Source organism: Zootoca vivipara, chromosome 12 (genome assembly GCF_963506605.1).
Source record: "Zootoca vivipara chromosome 12, rZooViv1.1, whole genome shotgun sequence".
Taxonomy (NCBI): Eukaryota; Metazoa; Chordata; class Lepidosauria; order Squamata; family Lacertidae; genus Zootoca; species Zootoca vivipara.
Window position 1 is genome coordinate 30334383 of NC_083287.1, and position 24401 is coordinate 30358783.

Below are 24401 nucleotides of genomic sequence, written 5' to 3' on the forward strand. Positions count from 1 at the left end.
AAATAATGGAAGATGCAAGCCAATATTATGTCATGACACAGCTGCTGAAAATTCGAATGCCCTTCTTTGAGGGCTACTTTGTAAAAACAGAACAAAACACCCTTAAATCTTAAAAAAGTACTTGATGGTGGTCAAATAGGGCAAATACTTGATCCAGTTTGCAGTGGTGCTGTTATTTACATGATGTTCATTGGCCTTAGTCATGGTATTTAAAGAGCAGCAGACACTGGCCTTGAAATGAGTTATGTCTCTTGCTTGGAACAAGATCCTTGACCATTATATAAAGCATTCTCCTTTTTTGATGCACTTCAATGAGCTCAGTGTTCTTTGTTGCAATGATGCATAATCAATACCGCCCACTTTAAAAGTCAGAAATTCCAGGGAACGGCAGTTAAAATAAATTATTTTTGACTGGAAATGTTAATTTAAACACTTTAATCACGGGAAACAGTTCTACACATGTAGAATCCATGGTCCTACAATGTAAAATCCTGCCACCCAGTCTTCTGAATCCAGTGTACCTTTTCTCTGGTGTTGAAACAATAGCAGAGCACTCTGCTATTTAAGCACTCTGAACAGGGATAATGCTGTGGAACTGTAATTTAGGTTCTTAAAGTGTTTTTGAGAGATTTGAAATGAACGAACATTTGGATCCGGAAACTATAATTGCTGCACCTATGATTTATATTTTTTTAAAAATGGGGGTATTGATACCGTTTTTCAGCTGCATGGCCACATTGCCTTATGGGTGCTGCAAGCCAGTGGTGGGCGGGGACATATGCAAAACAGTGGGTGGGCCCAGAAGCAAAACTGGGCGGAGCAACAGTTGTGACTCTTATCTGTGCACAGTAGGTTACATTCCCGCCATGCAAAGGACAATGGTATCTAGCTACCCATCCTCCTTTAAGGCAGGCAATAAGTGTTATTTCAGTTCAAGGACACATAACAGCCAGGAAAATCACTCAAGGTGGATGGATGCATTAGCTGGCACACTAAAGCCTAGAAGGTTCTAAAGTTCTATTTCCTTTTATAGTATTTCTCTCCCTCAAACACATTTTGCCTTTACAGTTTGGAATTAGGCATTAACTAGGTACAATAAAATAGATTACCTACTGACTTAACCACATGAGGCAATTTACACATTCCTTTAAATCAGATGTCAGAAAAACTCTCTGCAGAGGGCTGGAACCTAAGCTCTGGTCCACCTGACGCAGAACAAGGGAGAACAGACACACTTTCATTAACAAAGGTGTGACACACTTAAAATTGCTGTACAAACAGCACTTGTGGTATCCAAGCAGCAGAGGACAAAGGAAAACGCAGAAACAGTTTGATCTGCCTATGAAACTCACATACGTCTACAGTTTTAGACAAGGACTGGGGCACGTCTGCCTAGGTAACACAAAAAGGGGGGGGAATGGGAAGGGAATCAAGTATGGCTCTCTGAATACCTTGGGTAAGGTAAAAATGCTATACATTAGTGGTTCTCAAATTTGTCTTTTTTTGGTGGATCATTTGAACATTGTTTGGGGGTGGGGTCTTCTTCTTCTTCTTCTTCTTCTTCTTCTTCTTCTTCTTCTTCTTCTTCTTCTTCTTCTTCTTCTTCTATTAAAAAATCTATAGAAACTAATTCAAATTTTAATAACCTTAGCATTTGCTTTCTCATGCGATGGATGTGGTGATTTTGGGAGCCAAGTTCTGCAAAACTGATCTTTCTTGTCAGGATATAAAAATAAAATAATAAACTAAACAGAGGTCCAAGTACAGATATGCTTAACTGTTCCACAGCCTTTCTGTGGATGACAGTTCAAGAACCTCTGTTGTGAATCAAAGTTCAGAAGGAGCAGTGTGCTGTGAGGAGCAAAAACACTTCTCCCTTGGCCTTGGCAACCTTAGGATTTATAAAGTGCATTTCAAGTGTCCACAGAATTTCATATACCTCGTTCTATGATCGTTACAGCAACCATGTGAGGTGGGCCAGTCTTATTATCCCAGAAAAGGTACTGCAGGTCAGAAGCTGAGACTGGAAAATAGAGCCTGGAGGTCAGAATGTTCCTCGAAATACTGTCCAAAGCACTTTGCATTCTACCTGCAGGTTTTGTATTGCAAGAAGCGACTTTCTTCCAAAGGCTGCCAGAATAAACCTTGCGGGCTAGGGCAGATCTGCACCATATATTTAAAGTACACCCAAGAAACATTTAAAAAGAAAGGATTCTGCAATTTCCCTCTCACGGTGGTACAATTTCCAACGCCTTTAAGAAACCACAGTTCCTGGGATTCTTTGGGGGAAGTCGGGTGCTTTAATTGTGCACCAGATGAGCTGTAAATATATAGTGTGGATCTACCCAGAGTGTGGTATGGTGGTTACCAGAGAGACCCAGGTTCGAATTTTGCCACAAAGCTTCAATCAGACCCTGTGCCTTAGCCCTTGGAATGGGAAGTTGGTACACTCCAGGGACTACATTTCCCATCTTTTCTGACCACTGGCCCATGGTAACTGGGGCTGATGGGAGTTGAAGTCCAACAACGTCTCAGGAAGCATGGAGATTTCCCACCCTTGACTTAGACTTATCTCACAGGGTAGTAATAATGATAAAATACCCCCCTGTAAAAAATGTGATAATAATCAAAGACAGTTCCACCACTTTCAATGTTTCAAGTTGGGCTGTTAACCATTAATTCATCTATCTTTGGCTGAATAAAAACCCCTCTGTTCTTTAGCAATCATTTAAATATACCAAGAAGGCCACAGGGCATTCTACACCTAAAATACTACCATTCTTTTATGATGTCTTTGAATGCCGGACACAAACGTTTTACTGAACCTCAGAGAACACATGTTCCCAAGGGCATTGTGAGAGCACTCACCTGTTTGAATGGTGCCTTTCTTGTTGCTGCTGGAGATCTGGGCAGGGCAGGCAAGCCTGTTCCGTCAGTGGAAGCCCAAGGGAACAGATCCCACACAACATTCCATCCCCTGGTTTCATACCTTGCCATTTTACTGGCAAGTTTGGTCCAGCAGGAATAATTAGTGGGTTAACAGGCACCAAAATGTAACCCAGCCTAACAACCTGCTTTAGATCAGTAGTCTTGGAAGCAGACTTTGGGTTGGTCCAAACCTCCATCTCTTACCTTTCTTCTGTTCCCACCCCCTCCATTCCCAACTTTCCTGTTTCCCACCTTCTTTTCCCCCTTGCCTTTGAAAACAAACCAAGAGATAGCTCAGAAATTATGTCACAGCAGAGCAGCTCATCTCAGTCTCTTGACCAAGATACAGTAAGGATCACGACTTTGCTTGGGAAATAAAGGAACAAAACATTGTACAGGATCTGAGTGAATTAGATGAATGAGAATGAAATAGTAGATGCACAGAACCTCCTGTAAACTAGCAGTGGCTAACCTGTGGCTCTCCAGATATTACTGAATTGAAAGCCCCATCATCCCTAACCATTGGGCATGCTAGCTGGAGCTGACAGAAGCTGGAGTTCAGCAACATCTGGAAGACTACAGGCTAGCCACCCCTGCCAAAGGCCACTTTCGAAGCTTCTGCCAATGAACTACCAACACTGAAGCATAGGGAAAGGGTGCTCCAAGGATATCCCCAAGAACAATAATTTAGTATAACAAATCAAAATAAACTTACCAAAGCAAAATTTAGGCACTGAGGGTGTTGTCCAATGCTGTCAGAAGAGAGTTCGTAAGACATCCATTTGTGGGGTGGAAAAGGAGGCAATTCCCTCTACCTGTCACATCCACTCGTTCCTGCCTAAAACTGCCCCCGATTTTTGGGGGTCCTTTGGAGCAGATTTGGGGGAGGTCACAGGAGGAGAAATTGTCAATAGCAGCATTCCCTCATTTCATTGATGGATGCCTTCCATCAACAGAGGAGACGCCACTGGATGCCACAACAAATCTGTTCTCCTTATTCCAGTCAACTCTTAAAATGTGCAAAGCAAAGTACAGGGTGGATTCTGCCAGTGGCTCATTTGTATGATGTGTTAATTACATAAATACAATAATGAAAGGTAAAGGGCACCATAGGGCAGCCTCGGCTACTTGGGGGTTCAGCGTCATTACAGTTATTTTGTAACTTCAGGATTTGTGTCACAGTGTATGAACAGCACTCAGGGATGAATCCAGGCTGAAATGAAACTCAAGGTTCTGTTTATTCTAGAACTTCTAAGTCCAGCCAGTAAAGCTACAGTAACGTTAAGGGTTCAATCCTAACCATACCTTGTTGTTGTTGTTTAGTCGTTTAGTCGTGTCCACCTCTTCGTGACCCCATGGACCAGAGCACGCCAGGCACCATACCTACTAGAGAGTAAGTCTCTTTGTACTGCATGACGTGTAAGGACATAGGCTGCAAGTCACAAATAGATGCCCCTTACATGTGAAATGCAAGTAAAAATAATGTGGAGTCAAAAGGTGTTCTGTAGGAACTCATATCTAATCAAAGGAAAATAGTGAGATGGAATATCCAAGGAAATAATAAAAAAGCAAAAACACCTCTTACTATACAGTATTCCATTAACTGACTGCCTTTGCTCAGTTAATGGAATATTTTAATCAAATATGTGAAGGTACAAAAGGATTTAAAATTCAGCCTCATCTTAATTTTGTAGAGGTTTTTTAATAGAACAATCTCAGCTCTAATAACGTTGTATTGATTGTGCTGTATAAAACGTATTCAGCATCTGTACTTCAAATGGAAAAACAGGATTTCAAGAGTACAATATATTCATCTCACATTAAAATATAGATGATTGCAATATATTTAAATATTCCCTTTTTAACCTCTGAGCAAGACTGTCGTTCTGCTTGCTTTATTTTCTGTTCGATCTTCTGGTGCTTGGGAAAATATTTTCTAATATCATTGTTGCAAAGCTTGTAATCATATGCATAAAAGCAAAGTCAGGCACTATTCCCAGTTAAATATTATAATACTAAATTAACTTGGTGAGCAGCAGGACAGTCTTAACTTTCAGGAGGTTTAAATACAGTTGTCAAGATTTTAGGCCTAATTATATGGCTGTATCTGACATCAGATTTTGGCAACAGATACACAAATTCTTCTGCAAATTCATGGTGCATTAAAAATCCAGCATTTTTCTTTCTTCTGATGGCATATTTTATATCTGCAATACAGCTCTGTTGGAAAGTACTGAGCTACACAATTTAATCAAGATTAAAAACCAACAACAAAAAAGAATGGGAGCTTATTATTTTCTAAAAATGACTAAGGAGATAAAAAAATATAAGGTAACCGAGCCAAGAATTGCGGCAGTGTTTAACAAAAGGCTTCCATACGAAGCTTTAGAAACAGACTATCCGTAACAAGTAGTAGGATGGATGGAAGGAATGAACGGATAATGTCAAATCCATCTCACAGATCTTTGGGAAAGAGGAATTATCGTTGCTGCACCAGACTATCATTACAATAAACGACTTCCTGTATGAAGCAGGCGGCCAAATTGCTATGATTTGGTGTGGGGCAATTGTAAGGGAAAAAACCCTGCCTTCTTTGAGCTGCACACTTCTTAAAAGTAGAATTCCCTCACACTCTTGCTCATCCTACTTTTAACTTCTCCGTCCTTCCGTTTATTTACTGGTATTTCTTGAATCTGGTTGGGGGACAACTAGGGAGGAAAGGACAGAGCTTTCAGCAAAGACAGATTTGATGTTACACCCTTCTGGCATCTTTTTAAAGTTCAAATGCATGGAATACTTTACAGGAAAACTATTATTAAAGAAATCCACAAATGTTCCCTGGTGAGATTTTTTTCCCACATGTTTTTGCTGTTTGCATGTAAATAGCTTTTTAATGTCCTATGAGTTGTGTGTATGTGGTGAGTGACTTAGGAAGACAGGCTTCTAAATGGGATCTTTGATCTCAAGCATTTATTTTATCTCTGCAACAAATAAAACTAAACAGAATTGGTGGCTGAACCAAGTCCTCTTTTTCATCTGTACTGCAGCTGCTGCCTACATCTAGGATGATATCTGAGCCTGTCTCTCTTAGCTACCGCCCACATCTCCAGATGCTGTAATAAGCTGTGAATACCAGGCCTTTTAGCTCTTATTGAAATTAAATCTTCACCTGACTGAAACCTTCACAGCCATTTTCTTTTGTGCTATGCGTAATCTTTCTTTTCTTTAAAACTAAGCCCACCATTTAAGTGGCCATCATAAATCCTGGGAATAGAAAACCTAGCCGTCCATCTGCTTCAGTATATTATTTAGAAGGGCAAACAGTATCTTACTATGAGAGAATTCCTTAAATTAACAGTGCAAATATGGATTACACTATAGGATGCTTCATTAAGTTCAGAAGTAATGGGAGACATTGAAACCGGATGGAAAACTGTGGTTTCCTGCTACATGAGAAAGCTGCAATGAGCCTCAGATTCTCTCACTCTCTACTCTTTTGTGTTCAAGAGATTGGGGACAACCGTATTTCATGATTATATTACATTTCTAACCCACCACTCCTCCTCCATGTTGTATCCTCATGCTGGGTAGTGATGGGCCCAAGTGAGCTTCATGGATGAGTGGGGATTTGAACCCTAGTCTCTGAGGTACTGGTCCAACCCCCTACACACCAGGGGTCAGCAAACTTTTTCAGCAGGGGCCGGTCCACTGTCCCTCAGACCTTGTGTGTGGGGGGGTGGACTATATTTTGAAAGGGGGAAAATGAATGAATTCCTATGCCCCACCAATTACCCAGAGATGCATTTTAAATAAAAACACACATTCTACTCATGTAAAAACACACTGATTCCCGGACCGTCTGCGAGCCGGATTTAAAAGGCAATTGGGCTGGATCCAGCCCCCGGGCCTTAGTTTGCCTACCCATGCCCTCTACACCCTATCAACAACACCATGCCCTCCCAATGTGGGATTCCCGGACAATGGTCAAGAATTATGGGAGTTGTAGTCCAACAATAGCCTGGCATGCTATGGTCCATGGGGTCACGAAGAGTCGGGCACGACTAAACGAATAAACAACAACAAGTCCAACAACTGGAGGGTCACAGTCCCAATTTTTGGTTTAAACAAACCACAGTTATTTGCACATTACAGGGAGCTATGACTTCTTTAAAGTGGCAGTGCCTAATCTTCTCTGACGCACAAGAGAAGGAAGCACAGAATCCCAAGGCTTGTTCTCAGAATGGGAACTAGTTTCCTGTTATGGCTGAACCATGCCAATTAGTCACAGCATTCATTTGCTAGATACATCTACAACAAAGTGTTATGGAATTTTATTTGTTTTTAGTAATAATGAGAAAGTTAACTTGTAGGGGGAATGTTGCAGCCCGAGGCTGCACATCTAAGCATAAATACTTGGAAGTGAGTTACAACTGAAATCTATTGTTCTTAATTCATTCAAGTCATAATAGGCCTGGAATGCAGGGCTGTCAAAAACTGTTTTATCTCTAGAGTAGGGAAGCCGGAAAGTCTCCAAATCTATCCAAGGAGATGACCCAATGGCTTGGTTGAAAAGCCTGCAAAATGTTTTGAACAGCTTGCTTTCTCGGTTTTCAGAGAATCATTAATCATTTCTTTAGTTTTATGGAACAGCAGAGCAATCCTATGAGAAGCATTGCTGGCAAATAAGCAGATAAAACAGGCGGTACAACTCCTGGCCCAGCAGCATGAAGTGAATTGTCACAATATGACTATGAGAGTTTGGTGGCCAGGGCCTTTTTAATACCAAATGGACATGGCAAGATCACTACAGGTAGCTTTAGATCCAAACGACCTCACCCCATAGGCTCACCAAGTTTCAAAGGCATGAGCTTTGGAGAAACAAGCCCTGGTGTGTATTTTTTGGGGGGACAACTTCTGATTCACTCATGGTTTGCTATGTATGAACTGGTCAGAAACTAGAATTTTCCCATTCTTCTGGGAGTTTCCTATAGTCATCTAGAAACATATAAGAGCTCTCTTACAAGTCTGCTTCCAGACACTTCAGTCAGTACTGGCTCAACACAGAAATTGCTCTTATACTCCTGGGCACCTTCAAGTGGTTTTCATTACAGTTCCAAGATACCCAGTTAACACTGTTTACAGAATGGAGACAAAGCACTGCAGCACTTATGCAAACACAATTCTGTTGCTATATACTCTATCACGCTAACCTAGGATAGCGTATCTGCATCGGAACGTGTCTTGGCATGGCTCAATTACAGTTGTGGGTAATAATCGCCACCACCATAGCAGCCACATTTGCACCCAACTGCTCTAGGAGGCAATACTGAGTGGAATTGAAGAGCGTTAATGGTGGAACCTAGAGAGGCCAACTCACTCAAGTAACACTCTGTGACAGGGATGGGAAACCCTTTTCAGCCAGAGGGCTGCATTTCCTCAAGGACAACCTTCCAGAGGCCTTCTGCCAGTAGTGGCTGTGACCACAAGCAAAAGGTGTAGCCAGAGGCAGGTGCAGCAACAGAAAGGAGCTACATTTTAGCTAAGCAAAGACCAGAGGTTTCTATACACCCACAGCTCTCAGTGTAGGTAAGAAAGAGGCATTATCATTGTTCAGGTGTCAGGCAACCGCACTCAAGGAGGACACAGAGCAAGGCCAAAGAGTGCATGGCTTGGCGAGAGTCCTATGGACCAGATAGAGAAGTCTGGATTTGGCTTCCAGGCTTGAGGTTCCTCACCCTTGTTCTATGACATTAGGCCATCAGAGTGGCAGTGACATTGGTATAACTAGTCTTTTATGCCTGTGCATGCTTATGCATGTTGCCAAACCAATTCTACTCTCAGGGCAGCCAGTTTGTTTGCTGTCATAGCTATAGGCTCCGTTTCTGTAGGATGAAGTGTAATTTAACCCAGCCTCACTGGTAACAAGAGCTGGGTATTGGGTTACAACCATATTGTGTTGGAAACAAACAGTAACAGAGGTGAGATAATCCAAAAGACCCCCTTCCACAAAAGAAAAGGTTATTATGTCATCACATACCCTTTTTTAAAAATACTTTTTATAGACTTTACTTTTATAAAATGTTTTAGGTTTTAACAGAAAATGGGTCAAAACAACTGCATGCATATAAAATCATGCTTTGCACATGACCTTGGGGTGAGCCATAGTTCAGTGGAAGTTTAGTGCCAGAAGCTCCCAGTTCCCGGAATCTCTTGATCTAGGATCTCAAGAGGTTGGGCTTCCAAGCCCTTGGAAAAAATGACCTTGCTACAATCTGTATTGTGTCTACCCATTTCTGAAGTTTAGTGATTATTTTGAAAAGTTCCACCGAAAAGTCAGATACACTCAAGGAAAGATTTGAACCATCTTTTAATTCACAATAAAAGCACTGCATGGAAGAGTACAAAGAATTTGAACACACATGTGTTTTATACAGGAATTTTCAGATCTCAGGTGAAATGAAACTCTTTCCAACTGCGTCAAGATCACGATATATTCTCTACCTTGAGTATTTGGTCCTAAGAACAAAGACGTGTTAAGCATCCCCATAATTTTTAATCAAGTGCAGACCTGTCAAGGATTTTACCAGTTCTTTCAAGACGCAGAGCCTTTTGAAGACTCATTTATAGCCTGGTAAATGTAATTATTTCCATTTTTGCCAACTTGTGATTGAACATTTCTCTCCATTGCCATCCCATACTTCCTCCCCTAAACCCTTCTACTCACAGTGACAGATCCCTAGGGACAAAACCAGTTTTAGCCCTCAGATGCATGCAGATAAACACATAAAAGAATGATCAGACATGAGATATTGCCAAAGAATGTTTTCTGAGATACACATTTTACCTTCATGGATGTTTCCTGCTCTTTATTATGGTTCTTTGAAGCTTTCTTAGATGCTTTCTTTGCAGTTATTCATAGAGTACTTTATACCTGAATTATATGGTCCCTTTACCTTTTCTGTAGTCACTAATTTAAACACACACTACACTAAGAAATCTCCTAAGAAAGCTCAACTGAAATCAGTGGAAGCCACACAAGAGAATGATGTAGCTTGAAACTGCATGCTCCATGTTCCATTTCTCATGTAAACATTCAGACTGATTTCCATCTCCTTCACTTATAAGATTCCATTGGCTTCTGTGTTGCCAACAGACTGACCATCAAACACTCTGTAGTCTATCAAATAGATATATCCTTATTTGCACATCAAGGTAAACCATAGTTAATATGCCTATCATGCTTGCTTTGTTCCTCTCTGTTAACATGCAGACAATGCAAACTGAGATCCTTGGTTTAGTGCTGTGCCCAAACTAGGCACCATGGTTTGTTTTGTTGAAACAAACCATTATCACTAAGCTATAAACAATCCTTTCTGCAGATTGTGGTTTGTTTGGAAAATCATAATTGACCATTTCATGGGTTTATCTTGAGCTATAAATAGCTTATTTCTTGTGTTAGGATTATGTTTTAAAATCCTTTCCAAAAATCTGTACGAAGATTCTTTTTCAAGGGAAATAAGTGATTTGTAATGTTTACGTCAGAGCAAGGGTATCACCTATTGCAAAAATCAAATAAAAGACAGTTGTACCTTGGTTCGAACAGAATACGTTCCAGAAGTCTGTTCGACTTCCGAAATGTGAAACAATAGCAGAAGTCCCATTGAACGCTCGGCACCCAAAAAACCGTTCAAAAACCAGAAATCAGGTTTCAATCGTGCGGGAACCGAAACGTACGGGTACCAAGGCATTTGACAACCAAGGTACGAGTGTACTCACCAAACTGTCATTTAGCTGAGATTTACCAATCTCACAGGCTCCTCTAAACAAATGTAAATGTAGAAATGATTTACATAGCAGAGGAATTGTCAGTTGCTGAATAACTGCCCAAAAGCCCCTCCCACTTGTCACTCTGCTACAGAACACCTCCAATATGTACAACACTCAGTACTTAATTCTTAATAATTGGGACTCATTAACCCAATAAAGATCTGCTGCAAGGACAGTTTAATAGTATAGATTTATTTCATTTTATTAACACCTGCCCCAACGAAGAAATACACTCCAGTGTAGCTCACAACAAGCAACACAATAAAAAATGACAATCAAAATATTGACTTTCATTGTTTCTATAGAAGCCCCGATAAAAATATATACTGTGAAACTTATTTTGATGTAAATTATTACAGAAATCATAAAATAATCATACAATAAAAAAGAAATGCCAAATATAAAAGTATGTCCTGCTGCCTGCCTTTTATTTAATGCGAAACATTTTGAAATATTAGCTTATGTTTTGTACTGTACGTTACATCTGATTTTAAATATATTTTAGATTATACTGCAAAGTAGTTTTTAACAGAGTAAAACGGGACAACAGTAGTGGCAATATTGCTTTTGGACTAGTCAAAATATAATGGCTAATGTCAAATAAAGAACAAAATCGAACAGTACAACATACAACCTAGATGATCAGGGATTGAGACCCTCTTGCCATCAAATTCGCAAGAGACATAAATTCTAACAGCCTCATTTAAACTGTTTATTCCTTCCTCTAGAAATAATTATTCATATCCTAGAATATGATCACAATCTAGTACTTCTGCTGATATGCATGCAACATCATACAGAATTTAGTGCAAATTAGATTTTCCAAGCTATCACTCAAGTTAATTAATAGAAAGTCATCTCTCATTTACCATTAAATAAATCTCTAATTCATTAAAAACAATGTCGGGTCCCTTCTGTGACATCTGACTAAACACGGCTACAGAACTGAACATGCAAGGACACTATTTTCCAGTTTCAAAAGGAATATCACATTTAATTAGCTTTTATTGCACACATACAAATATACGGCACACCTAGACCTGTCAAACTTTATAACATAGTTTTCTCAGGAAAAAAGCACATAGACACTAAGGAAACATTCAACATTTGTTAGTGAAACACAAAAGCAAAGCAGTGGATCCAGAATACGTTCCCCTAAAATCAATAGAACCTAAGGCATGACTAGCATCCCAGTGATTTTGATGGGAGTTAAGTGTCTCTAATGTAATCTAGAAGATTCAACCCACAGAGGAGCTTTCCCCAGCCTGATAAGCTCCAGACAGCATGGCTGAAAGTCAGGGCTGATAGGAATCATAGTCAAAACCACCTGGGTGGTACTAGGTTGGGGAAGGCAGTCACAGAATATTAATTTTAAAAATGTGTATCATGTTTTTAAATAACCATGTTGCACATTCCTTCTGAAATACTTGCTTTTGGCACAGGACAAATGTATCCTCTTCCACTCAATCCCTGGTAAAAAGAAAACAAATGAACCTTGCACACAATAGTGAGCACAGAGAATACCTCATTAAGTTAAACATGTAACTATTTGATCTTTTCCAATACTTCAACCCATCAATTTTACATTTGACCCATATAAATTATAGGATCAGTGGTAAACTTGTGTGTGTGTGTGTGTGTGTGCATGTGTGTGTGCATAAACACATACCTAGATTTCACTCTCTAGTGGGTACAGAGGTTTGCAATGGAAAAGCTGATCAAGATATAAACCAGAAACATATGTGCTGATGAAAACAAACAGCAAATGAAAAACTGCTGAGTCCCAAGGAAATATAGTATGAAAACCCCAAAAACTACACCAGCGGCCCATTCTGAGCTGTGGATGCAGACAATTCTGTTATTTCATAAAAGGGGCAAAATAGAATCTGGCACTGTTCAACATTTCTACAAAGTTGTGCCTAACGTTAGAGAACTTAAATACTGTTCTCCCAAAAGGAGCCAGTTTATTCACTATCATGTACTTCTTACCCGTTTATTAAATCAAAGTGCTCTTGTAATATGCAGTGTCTCCCTTTGAAAAGGCAAACCCTGAACTAATGTCAACACCTGGGTAGCTTATCTGGAATTATAAGAAAACTCTGCTGGAGGAGTTCAAGTTGTAGATTGTAACGGAATTGCCAGGTTTGGCACAGGTACTTTCAAACTCTATAAGGGATATCACAGAGGATGGAAAATGTCAATGCTTAACCAGACAATCACTCAGATTGTGTCACAAAGTAGTTGAGTTACGTAGCACATGACGCCTCTGTATTTTACATCAAGTGATCAAGGTACATGCTTAAATTGAGTGATTCAACAACTACGATTCGCACAGCACAGAATTTTCAAGTGTGAAATCGTACCAAAATCTTGTTAGGTTGTCATTGACATCATAAGAGAACAATGGTCTGGGGAAGTCGTTGCATGCGTCTTGCGCTGCCAGGACATGTGGCGCTAGCGTGAAAGGTACATCACTGAGAAGTTCCAACATAGAAGATTGGCTTTCCATGTTCTGATTTTTCTCTGTCCCCACATCAGTCAACTTTGGTTGATTCTCTGAATTTGTCTAAGGAAACAGAAGAGAGAGAAAGAGAGAAAATAGATATTATGAACGATGCACTTGTTCACAGTGGCCTTCCTGCGCGCCGTCGTTGTGAACTGGCTTGAATAAAATTGAAACAGTCAATTCATGCCATGATGTGGCCCCAAGCGAAGCTGAAGCAGTAATCGCAGGTGACAAACGAAGTGCCTCCTGTGAATTTCGTGCTCTGGGAGACAGGGAACATTTGTGTGCGAGGATGGTAACACAGTGTCTACTTCAGCACTGCTGTTAAATGAGAATCTCTCTTTAAAAACGGAACTGCACAAAGCCATTACTTTAACCAGATAGTGATCTAAAGAGACAAGAGTTATTCTAGAGGTTCCAGTATTCATTTACATGACTCAATCCTGTATCAGCAACTCTTAAATCAGATTACAGGGGCCTTTCCACACAAGCAGCTTACTAGACTATAAATGTGTATGTTTGTTTCTCTTTGGTGTACGTTGCCTACACGCAAGATTGTCCTCTGGTCACATGGAATACTGCGTTCTTCAAGAGCAAAAAACAATAACATTTTGCAGCTGGATAATCTGATGCTTTCCCCAGACAGTGCATTTATTGCTATTGTGATTAATAAGCAGGGGGAAGTGGCCTGAAGGAGGAAAGGTCACAAGGCCTCTGTTGTTAGTAGTTTTCCCCGAACAATAAGAGCAACTGTGCATGCTGGATCAGAGCACCGGTCTACTTTCCCCTGTAAGAGAAAACATGCTGTCAGGCATGATGTCCTTGTTTAACGGCATAAAAGAGAATTAAAATCCCTAGAGTCTTGTTTTGTTTGCTAAAACTACACCCCAGGGAACACCTGCTTGCAGCTTAATTGTTGCACAAATGCAGGACTTCAAATAAAGACCCATATTAATATAGCATGTGAGGGAAAATATGTTTAAAGTCAACTGCACTCATTTGGAAAAAAGCTGGAGAAAGGAAGGTAACTTCATACGTTGTCCTGTCCCATTCATTCCTCTTCCTTACAAGTGGAATGAAATGGATTTGGAACAAATGCCATGCTGACAACAATAGAAGTTATTCTTTTATACAGCAGCGCTGCAAGCAGTAATGAATGATTTACAAAAACACTGTTCTGAATCTTTAGCAGACAAAAGACAGGTTAAGCTCTTGTTTTTAAATGGCTGAACACCCTAATTATGACAATTTGCAATGTATTGTTTCATTCCATCTTGCTTTTACAGGCACCCTGCTTCCCCTCTTCTGATGTTGGGTTCCACACCTAGTTCATTTGGCTAAACAAGGATTAACATTTCAGTCTTGTGGGCCATGTATGCAAGAACCGCAGCTAATATCTCTGAAAGCCATGGCGTTTGAGAAACACAACTTAAAAAAAAAAAAGCAGGAAATGAACGTATCAGAAAATTCTACTGTTACCAAGTTAAGGCTCTGTGCTCCTACATCTCAAACACACAAGCAGAAGAAAATGCAAGCTAAGCTTAAGAAGGTGAAAACACCTGCTTCTATGTGCATCTTCTCAATCCATTCTTCCATACCTCAATTTCCTTCTGTTTTGTTTTTGAATTTGGTCCTTTTCTGACATCTTTTTAAATCATCCTCTTAAAGGAAAAGTGCCTCTCTCCTTTTTAGTAACAAATCCCTCTTCGTTCTCTCAACTTCATTGCTGCAATATGAGGAAATGGTAAGGCAACAGCAGCAACCCAGTTGTGTGAACTTCTTTTTTCCCTTGCAAGAGTTTGCTTTATAATCCATCAAGAAGCAAAGATCACTGGAAAGGGGGGGGGTCACAAAACCCACTGACTTGCTTCCTTGGTTTTCAAACATCATTTGGCTCTAATTAACTGTTTCCGCTTCAGTCTGTGCAAACCTTGCACATTCTAGGAAGAAGCATATTGCTTTCTCGCATCTCTTAATAAGCACATGAGCTGTCATGTGCAATCAAAAGAAGATCACCAAATACGGTATATCTTCTTCCCATATTATGCTATGTTTTCCCCATGAGAGTAACCTGCAGAAGCCATGCCTTGAAATAAAACCATAAAGCAGAAAAATGGCTCTGAAGAGATGAGCAATACAAATTTCAGAAGTTCTGTAGTTGAAAATTTAACACAGCTTCAAATGATAAATAAACAACAAATAAACAAATAAAAAAGAGATATGGAGACTTTGTGAAGCTAATGCTACTTTTATTTGATCCTTTAAGTTTATCACTCTTCAGATTACATTATTCTATTCAAATTTGAACAGTTATGAATGCACAACCAAATATATTCTAAATCAAATTTTGTATAGGAAGTTCCATATAAATGGTTAAAGGATTTTAGGTATACAATTTCATTAAAAAGATTATTTTTAATGCATATTACATAGTAAACGTGTGGATTCTTATGTAGGACAAAGAAGCTGAATTAACTGCCCCAATGAGATTTAAAACCATGGGTTGTATCCAATCATGTTCCTCCAAAGATAGAAGGCTCTTTGAACCAGCAGATGTTTCTGTGAGTAGAAAGGGGTGTGTGATTTCCACAAGTTCTCCCTCTTTCCTGAAGCCCTCCCCACCCCACCTGTCAGTAGCAGACTGTGGCGTGGTGGAAACAAGAGGGGACTACAGAAGGAAGAGGGGAACAAGCAAAAATTCTTTCCCCTCTTTCCCCTCAGGGAAGTCTCTGCCAGATCAGGGAGCCTTCTGTGAATAAAGGGACAAAACTGGATGCATGTATCATTTAGACTACTATCTAGTACACTGTTTCGTGTACTTAACTCTCAAAGAAGTTAACAAGTCTGAAAAAAAGGTGTGGATAACCTTAGGGGACTCCATGCTGGCGTTGGGTTGGGCCAAAGGCAAAAATGGGTGGAGCAATTAATGTCATTTGTATTTTTGCACGAAAAAGCCAGAGGTTTCTGGCGCAAGCGCACACACCCCTCCCTCTGCCATCCAGGTAAGCAAAAGACATTATGACAGTTCAAGCACACATGCCAGCCAGGCAAAACTATTCAAAGAGGGTTGTCAAGCAGGAAAAGTCCCAAGGGCCTGATATGAGTGTCCAGGAAGCCACATTTTGCTCCCAGCCTGAGGTTCCCCATCCCCATCCTAGAGATATCCAGGAATCTTGGGCCTTTCTGGAGAGTTCTGCACCCATTGCAGCTGTCAGAAAGCTAGTGCTATCTTTCTAGAAAAAGAGGTTCCAGAACTCACCATGAACGCCTCCTTTGTTCTCTTATAATGGCAATGGCGCCCACCTGGGAGGTGCCAGAACTCAGTTCCGGTGAGTTCTAGCTGGAAAAAAGTCCTGCTGAAAACCCTACTCCTCCAAATACTCCATAAAGATCCAAGTAAACTGCAATCTACAATGAACTCTACCAATGGTTAAAAAAAAAGAAACAAGAACAGCAAAGCACTTGGAGCAGGCTTCCAAATCCTGGCCAATGAAGTTTGCCACAGGGCTACTGAATTACAGACATTAAAAAAAACCATGCACAAAATGAGTTATAACTGGATAGTTTACAACCAGATTTCTTTTTAAACAAAATGTGGCGCTTACACATCAGTACTAAGCTGACTAAAAAGGTACTGTTTTGTATATAAGATCTTATCAGGTTAGGTTAACCTTTACTTCTCAACCATAGCAATTAACTAAGCTTTTCCATGCCTAGCTTTGGACAAACAACATTGGTGACAAGAGCAAGGGCGGTATATGTCAATCCCAAGATGTTATGCCAACTCTAACAGTACTAAGTATGGAAGCATGGGACAGCACCTTATCAATCCTGTTAACTTGCCAAGCTGGTTCCAACACGCATATTACAACAAACTTGTGCTGCACAAAGTGAAGGTTATAAAAATGGCTTATGCTTCCATGCTTGCCTCTTTCCAGCACATAATTTACAGCAGCAGTTTGGAGGATTTGATATTCTACATGCTGATTCTGCTTAACATTCACCTTTACTCAGCTTGTCCCATTGCGAAGTGTGGGGCATTCAAAACATATTCTTCAGCAGTTGGCTACACAAAATGCTGTCAGGTATACCATCATGACAGTCCACAGTAAAGTGGGCTGTCAATTCAAATAATTTTGAAGAGTGTCTTTAACATTTTACATTAGAAATTCAGGGACCATAGGCCGCAATGACAGCTGATGGTAAACATTTATTTACAAAAACAGGTGCTTTTCTTGTTCAGCAATGTTCTCTCAGCACCCATTATCTAAATGCTGTATGTTCACAATTCAAAGAGATGAGCAATAGTACAATATCCTACAATGGAAAGTTTGTGCTTGCAGACAGAACTTCAGTGGCAAATGTTAATAACGCAGGACACATCAGCCGAGACTCCATTATTTCTGAGTTGTAGCAAATTATATTCGGAAAGGGCAGTCAGCAGAACAAAGCAGCTACAGCAGAGGGTTTAGATCATGGGTAGGCAAACTAAGGCCCGGATCCGGCCCAATCGCCTTCTAAATTCGGCTCATGGACGGTCCAGGAATCAGCATGTTTTTACATGAGTAGAATGTATGCTTTTATTTAAAATGCATCTCTGGGTTATTTGTGGGGCATAGGAATTTGTTCACACACACACACACACACAACCAATATAGTCCAGCAGGGCTGGTGCAGTGGGGTGACTGTACTCTGAACTAGACTGCCATGAATGTTCCCCAAACTCATGATTCCTGCAATCAGTTTCAAGAGCTGAAGGCAGACCTTGATCAGCAGCTAGGAAATATAACTTTGCTGACAGAAGGAGTATCTCTCCCTAGCCAATCTGGAAGTCTCCTAATGTCAGTCAATCATGGGGGATAATAATGCACTGTGCCTGAACACACACAATCCTGGCCCTGGCTCAATAGTCCCCAGTACAAATCTCTGATCATCTAACATCCCCTGGTCTGGTTCACATGTCACAATAAGCTGCATGATGGCTTACAATGAGCAAGCATGTTGGTACCTCCCTTGTTTCCTGACAGTCAATGAACCAGAGCACTGATTTAGTGCCACATGCAAACGAATGCTTATGGTTTCTTTCTATCCAAGCAAACCAGGAGAGGAAGCCAAATCAGCTCTGGCACGCTTGCTCAATCATGGCAAGCCATAGTTTGGTGTACCATTATGCACAAACAAAGTCACACACACATCTTCAGCTGAAATCACAGAGAGATTTCAGAGCTTGCTAGAATGATCTTGCTCCCACACCTCCCCACACATCCAGTGAATGTATGAGGTTAATGTGAACAAGGTTAGCAGCATGCATGGATCTACTTGGGTTAAGTATAGCATCTTGTTTCCACGGCAGCCAACCAGATTGTCCTTGGAAGCCTACAATAGCCTTATCCTATTGTTGAACCCAGAGGTAGCCACTGAACCACTTGCAGTCATTGATAGGCTTGTCCTACTTCTGGGTGGATAAAGATGACCACTTTACCTCATATTCTACCACAGACCTGCACCTTACTGACTAACAAGGAGGAACAATTTTTATAGCTGTTCCTTTTTGAAAGAAGAGAAGGAAGAGTTAAAAATAAAATGTGGATGTCCTTGAGAAGATTTAATTTGTATTGAGATGAATCATGAGAATGGCTGTTCTTTTGGGAATTATGAAGTACAGTCAGCATCCTGTGGGGATGTACAAGGTGTTCCTATAGAGTATAGAGGGACATCAATGCCAGGCTGAGGGAGAAATTCTGCATTGGCCTGTAGTAGTTTTCCTTTATTTTCTCAAATCAGACACAAAGGCTGCAAATACTAAATTGCCTGAGAAATTTGGGGCTAAATGCATGAGTATTCTTCAGAAAAACTCATTAAACAGCTGAGGCGAGAAGCCACTACTATGAAAAGGTGCTGGTTTTTGGCTGTTCCTAAGTTTTAAATTTTGCACAAATGTCTTAACAGGGTTTGCAAAATGAAGCTTATAGGAACATGACGCTAAACAACATACTTTGGGGGCCATGAAACCTCTCTCAAAGTTATCTCGACAAAAGCATATATCAGAACTCATCTACTTCTATTGTACAACTCTGAATTGCCCTTCTAATCTCTTTTATAGGGTTCAGGTAGAGACTTCCTGCATTTTTATATAAATAGGATCCTCTTCAGTAGCAATTTGTGAACAGGAGTCTCTGAATTGTGGCAAAGAACAGCTCATTCAGCTTTGGCATGACTTCTGCTCCTATTTAGGAACTGGAAAAATCAAACTGAAGCTGAAGCTATCATCCTGTTACGTACCAAATATTTGCAAGGGCTGTTGCAAAAATGGAAAGACATTGTGATGATAGAAATACAAAGTGCTGGAGGAAGAGTGCATGCTCAATAATTCCTTTGCATCAGCTTAATTATTACGAGAAAGGGCAAAAGAGCAAGCATCAGGGATTGATTATAAATGATAGCAACTTTTTCTGCACTCTCTGGATCTTTTAACATTGCTGTACTACATACAGCTGTTGCCAAGATTCCTTTCAGCTCTGCTTGACCTCATGAGCCAATCATCCAGTTCAAAGATGCAGAAGGCTTTCCATTCTCCTCTGTTCGCCTTGACTAGCCTGAAGTGCATCTTTCTGAAGAGCTTAGTATGCAGGACATATACATGCATGTATGTAATTCTTCTGCGCCGTGCCACAACACAGACACACCAAAGTCTGGTACTGATCACAGAATCCAACATCTTCAGAATCTCAGCTTTCAATATTTTAAAAGCAAATTTGCAGGACTTAGGTACAACTGTGAAGTTAGCTTCAAAGTGCATGGGCAATTGTTGAAACCACAGAGGGAGTTCAGCAGGATTTGTAATGGGCTGAGCTCTTTCTACAAGTAGAAGATAATGCAAAATTTACAGGTGCACTTTACACTAAAGTGTAAATTTTTTAGTGCAATGAAAAATAAGGTTGGAGAGCAAATATGTGAATTTGTGATCAGCTTCACAAAACAATATTTGGATGCTTTTTTATATATAACAAACAGGAAGCACCAATACATTTGGCATCTGTTGAAGAAAAGCACATCTGGCCATCAGTGCAAAATGCAATGTCAAAGAAGCAAGCATAAGTTACAAGGTGACAGTAGACAAATACAAACCACAGCAGTTATTTCTACAACTACCTTCTTTGTTTCTTGCACCAGTCTATTCCCCAGGGCACTCAAACACAGATGTTTGATAAGCATTATAAGTCCTAATTCATGATCATGCCATCTGTCAGAATCAGATGATGTTTTATTTATTGTTACAGGTATTACATTCTATGCTGTTGGTTGCTGCAAAACAAAACAAAGCAACAATTATTCTCTTAATTTCCTTAATGAGTCAAAGAGAGAATTAAAGGGGGATAGGTGAAATGATAGCTTTGGACTCTGCACTACAACTCAGTATTCATTCTTAAGGGCAGAACTCTGTATTTTGAAAATAAGATTCGAGCAACCAATAGACATTTAGACAAGGACTATGACAGCAAAGAACAAAAGGAGGAAATGGCAAGACCATGAGGACTGCACATAGGTGAGCAGTAAATGAAGCAGGAGGGGGTGGGGAGTCAAGAGTATCAGCCAGGGATTCAAGGCCAAACAATTCAGTCAAGTAGCATTTGGAAAATCATCAACATAAATTATTGTTAATGAAAATTCCTATGGTAGTTTTTCATGCACAAAGTCATTGACAATCTTTACAGCAAATATGGGAAACAAAGTTAAACTATAATCCCCAAGGCAACCCAGCAAACCTGATGACTGACTGGGGCTTGGAACTTGAGTCTCCCAGTCCTAAAAACCACCTTGGCATACAAGCACCCTAATGCAGTACATTTGTCAACCTACAATAACCATATTAGTGATCATAAAAAGCTGACAGTCGTATGATTTAAGAGCAAAGATCAGCATTAGGAGAACAGATGGATTTCTCAGTCCTCTCCCATCGTCTTCAAAGGTTAATTTCAAAAGAGGCTAATGTTAAAAGGAAATAAACTATGTATATTGCCTCTGCAGACAGGAATGTTTTCCTTTTTTAACCTGAGCCTTTTTTGCAATATAATTTAATTTTTTTTTTGTTAAGAAAGGAGAATGGATCCAAATGACAAAGGCCATCGTCTCTAATAAGCCATACAACTCTGACAGTCAGCTAATTGTAGAATTGCATAGTTTCTTGTTTAACCTTCCTGCCACTCTCCTCTAGGAAGTCTTCTGGTTCAGCAAACTGCTTTCAGCTGCAAATTACTGAAAAGTCAACTTTGCTCCATTACTGGAAATTACAACTCAGAAGACCTTGTCCACTGTCACCCCTTTTAGATGAGCAATACCATCACCATGGATGCCCCTAAACCCAGGAAAATTACTGTGACCAAGGTTTCAGTGCTCATAAATGTCAGCACTGCCTATAAGCAGTAGAACAGAGTTGAAGTCCAAGGCAGAATTTGAAGCACTTGTGATCAAGGAAGGCATATACAAAAAGAGAACATTTCTCGGGGATACACAATATATTTAATACAATTGTGATTATGTAGGATAGATTCCTACATATGAAGCAAACCTTCATATATTTATTATTAGGGGGGAAAGTCTAAAGTGTTTGCTGCATATCCTTGTGCAATGTTTTCTACTTCTTGACATGCAAATACATGAAATATGACTCACTAGCAGCTATGCCCTTCTTGTTTATTCATAACCACACAAGCATTTCTGCCTCCATTTCAATGCATAGCTTAGAACACAAACATTTATCAACTTTACAGTTTGTTCTTTGTAATGCACGGGCATGGAAATAAAGGTTTAAACACCAATCAATGTCTGCAAACTTTCTAGAAAAAGTGATCTAGTTGTTTTATTTTATTCAGCCTGTATAGAAGCTTGCCTATACACAGCAACTAGAGATGTGAAGACTTAGAAAACATAAAAATGGGGGAGAGCTGTAAAAAAATTGTTTTTCCCCTCCATGACATTACATCTCTAACAGGAACCCATAAAAAGATAGAAATAAACAATGAAAGTGGTATCAATAAATGTTTTAAGTTGACAAAAACAGATAGTTTGATCTTAAAATATTTCTATGTGAACACCAATTACATCTTCCTGGGATTTCTGTGAGGCAATGCATGTTAAAATTACTGCTTCGTGGCACCATTTTGCATTTTTCTCCTTGCAAATTTTCCTAACATTTTTTTTCCTGTCCTTGTAAGGCAGGTGTAGGGAATCTTTGGTCCTCCAGATATTGCTGAACTACAACACCCATCATCCCTGGACATTGGCCATGTTTGTTGGGGCTGATGAAAGCTGTACTGTAGTTCAGAAACATGCTGCAGAGCCAAAGCATGAAAGCAGTCAATTACTTGCTCCTGGAATCCTACCATTCTGCCTCTACTATAAGGCTTGAAGCATCTTCAAAGCAAGCCACACAGACAATCAGGATTCTTAGGATTGGGAAAATGCTACCCAAAGCAGTTTCAGTATATACGTAGTGTGATTGCACAATGAAGAGTACACACAGTCTTCAGGCATAATCTAATTCTTTTGGTCCCTTGAGAACAAACTCAGGGATCTACCATATTCAAACATGAAAAAGTGATGTGCATGACCAGTCCCAGTTTTATATTTTTTATCAATTCACTTCCCTGGCAATAATCTCAAAAGCACTAGCAAAGAGGGCAAATGATATACCAAAAGTTGTTTTCAGAAAGGACTGCAGTGATCAACTAGACCTCCCTCATTCATTGCTGCATTTCATATTTCAATATTTCCCCCTAAGCTCACCAAATAAAAAATAAATTGGTAACAGGCAACAAGGTGGCAACAGCTGTCACTCCTTGTGCCATTTAAGTAGGTACAGTGGTAAAAAAAACAGCAGCAGGAGTATGGGTAACAGCAGTCCTGTGATGGGGTTCACAGACAGATCAGCTTTTTTCCTGTAGTTCCTGCTACCCCCCATCACCTATAATTCACTTGAGGAGTTTGTCTTCCTCATTTTTACTAAGCTTGAAAACGTATTTTATACACAGAATCATTCTTCCATGCTTCTAATACCAATGAGGCTCCTGAATTCTTCTCTTCAGCAATGAAATATTTATTCCTTCTATTTTTCCTGGTTTGTTTAATTTGTCTGAGTACACAGTATTGTGATCACATTGGCATTTCCCAAGACAACTTTCAGAAATGAACAGCCTTTCTGACTCCATCTTAATTTGAAAACTATTTCACAGTTTTTTCCTCTTATTTTCTTTTCTTACCGTACTACCTAATGGTGCTTTACTAAAAATTAAGGCCATTATCTTTGGTATATTTTCAGTACCATTCTTTTCTTAGAAATGTGATGTCAAACATTTCTTTATCACTTTCTCCCTAGGTACCTATTCTGTCCATGTTCTCTAATTCCTCCCTACTGTGCAAACTAGGTCTAAAATAAGGACTCCTTATTGCTCAGCGAACCTTATGCAAGCAATTAATCTTTTGTAAAAACTTTCTGAAGCGTGATGGACAACACAGTTTGCCATATTTTTGGAACACTTCATTTGGGTACATTTTATGTAGGTAATTATTTATTTTGTTTTTTATTTATTTTTCAGAGGGAACTGCAACAAAATGTTGCAGTGTACATCACTCACTGTTTGTAATTCCAGATTCCCTTTAAATCACCTCCCCCAAGGTTTCCCTGGCAACAGTCATTAGGCATTTCATGCCCAATGGGCATGCTCAGTTCTTTCTGAACTGATGAGTTTTTTGCTCCATTTGGGTTTCCCCACTTCATTTTTTTTTTGGACGGGGGTATGGACGGGGGGGTTGTATAAACTCATGTCCAATTAAATTCTCCATGGATGTCTATGGGCAGCTCTTTCTTTCTTCCATCTCTGGGGACATTTACAAATAGTTTTTCAGGGTGCAACAGGAAGTGACCTAGCCAAACAATGAGATGGTCCTTTTTACAAAACACACACACATACCGTATGTCCCAGGATATGGTCTTAAAGCACAGGAGGCCATCACAATGCTGAAGCTATGCAGGTCTAGGTCTGGCCAACAGCCTGTGCCACCAAATCATTATGGGGCTGTTTCCCCCTCTCCCAGCAATAGGTAATTTCTGCTATAAATTTCCTATATCTCTCTTAAGTAT

At 39.9% G+C, this 24401-nt stretch overlaps 1 protein-coding gene across 6 annotated transcripts in view; it reads right to left on the reverse strand.

The window, feature by feature from the left end:
* Nucleotides 1–572: 572 nt before the first annotated feature.
* Nucleotides 573–24401, reverse strand: part of UMAD1 (UBAP1-MVB12-associated (UMA) domain containing 1) — a 50480-nt gene continuing 26651 nt past the window's right edge. For all 6 annotated transcript variants that reach the window (XM_035128929.2, XM_035128927.2, XM_035128926.2 and 3 more), the window contains one exon: nucleotides 573–13321. In XM_035128929.2, coding sequence (XP_034984820.1) covers nucleotides 13076–13321 — 246 coding nt within the window. In that variant the 3' untranslated portion in view covers nucleotides 573–13075. The remainder of the gene's footprint in view (nucleotides 13322–24401) is intronic.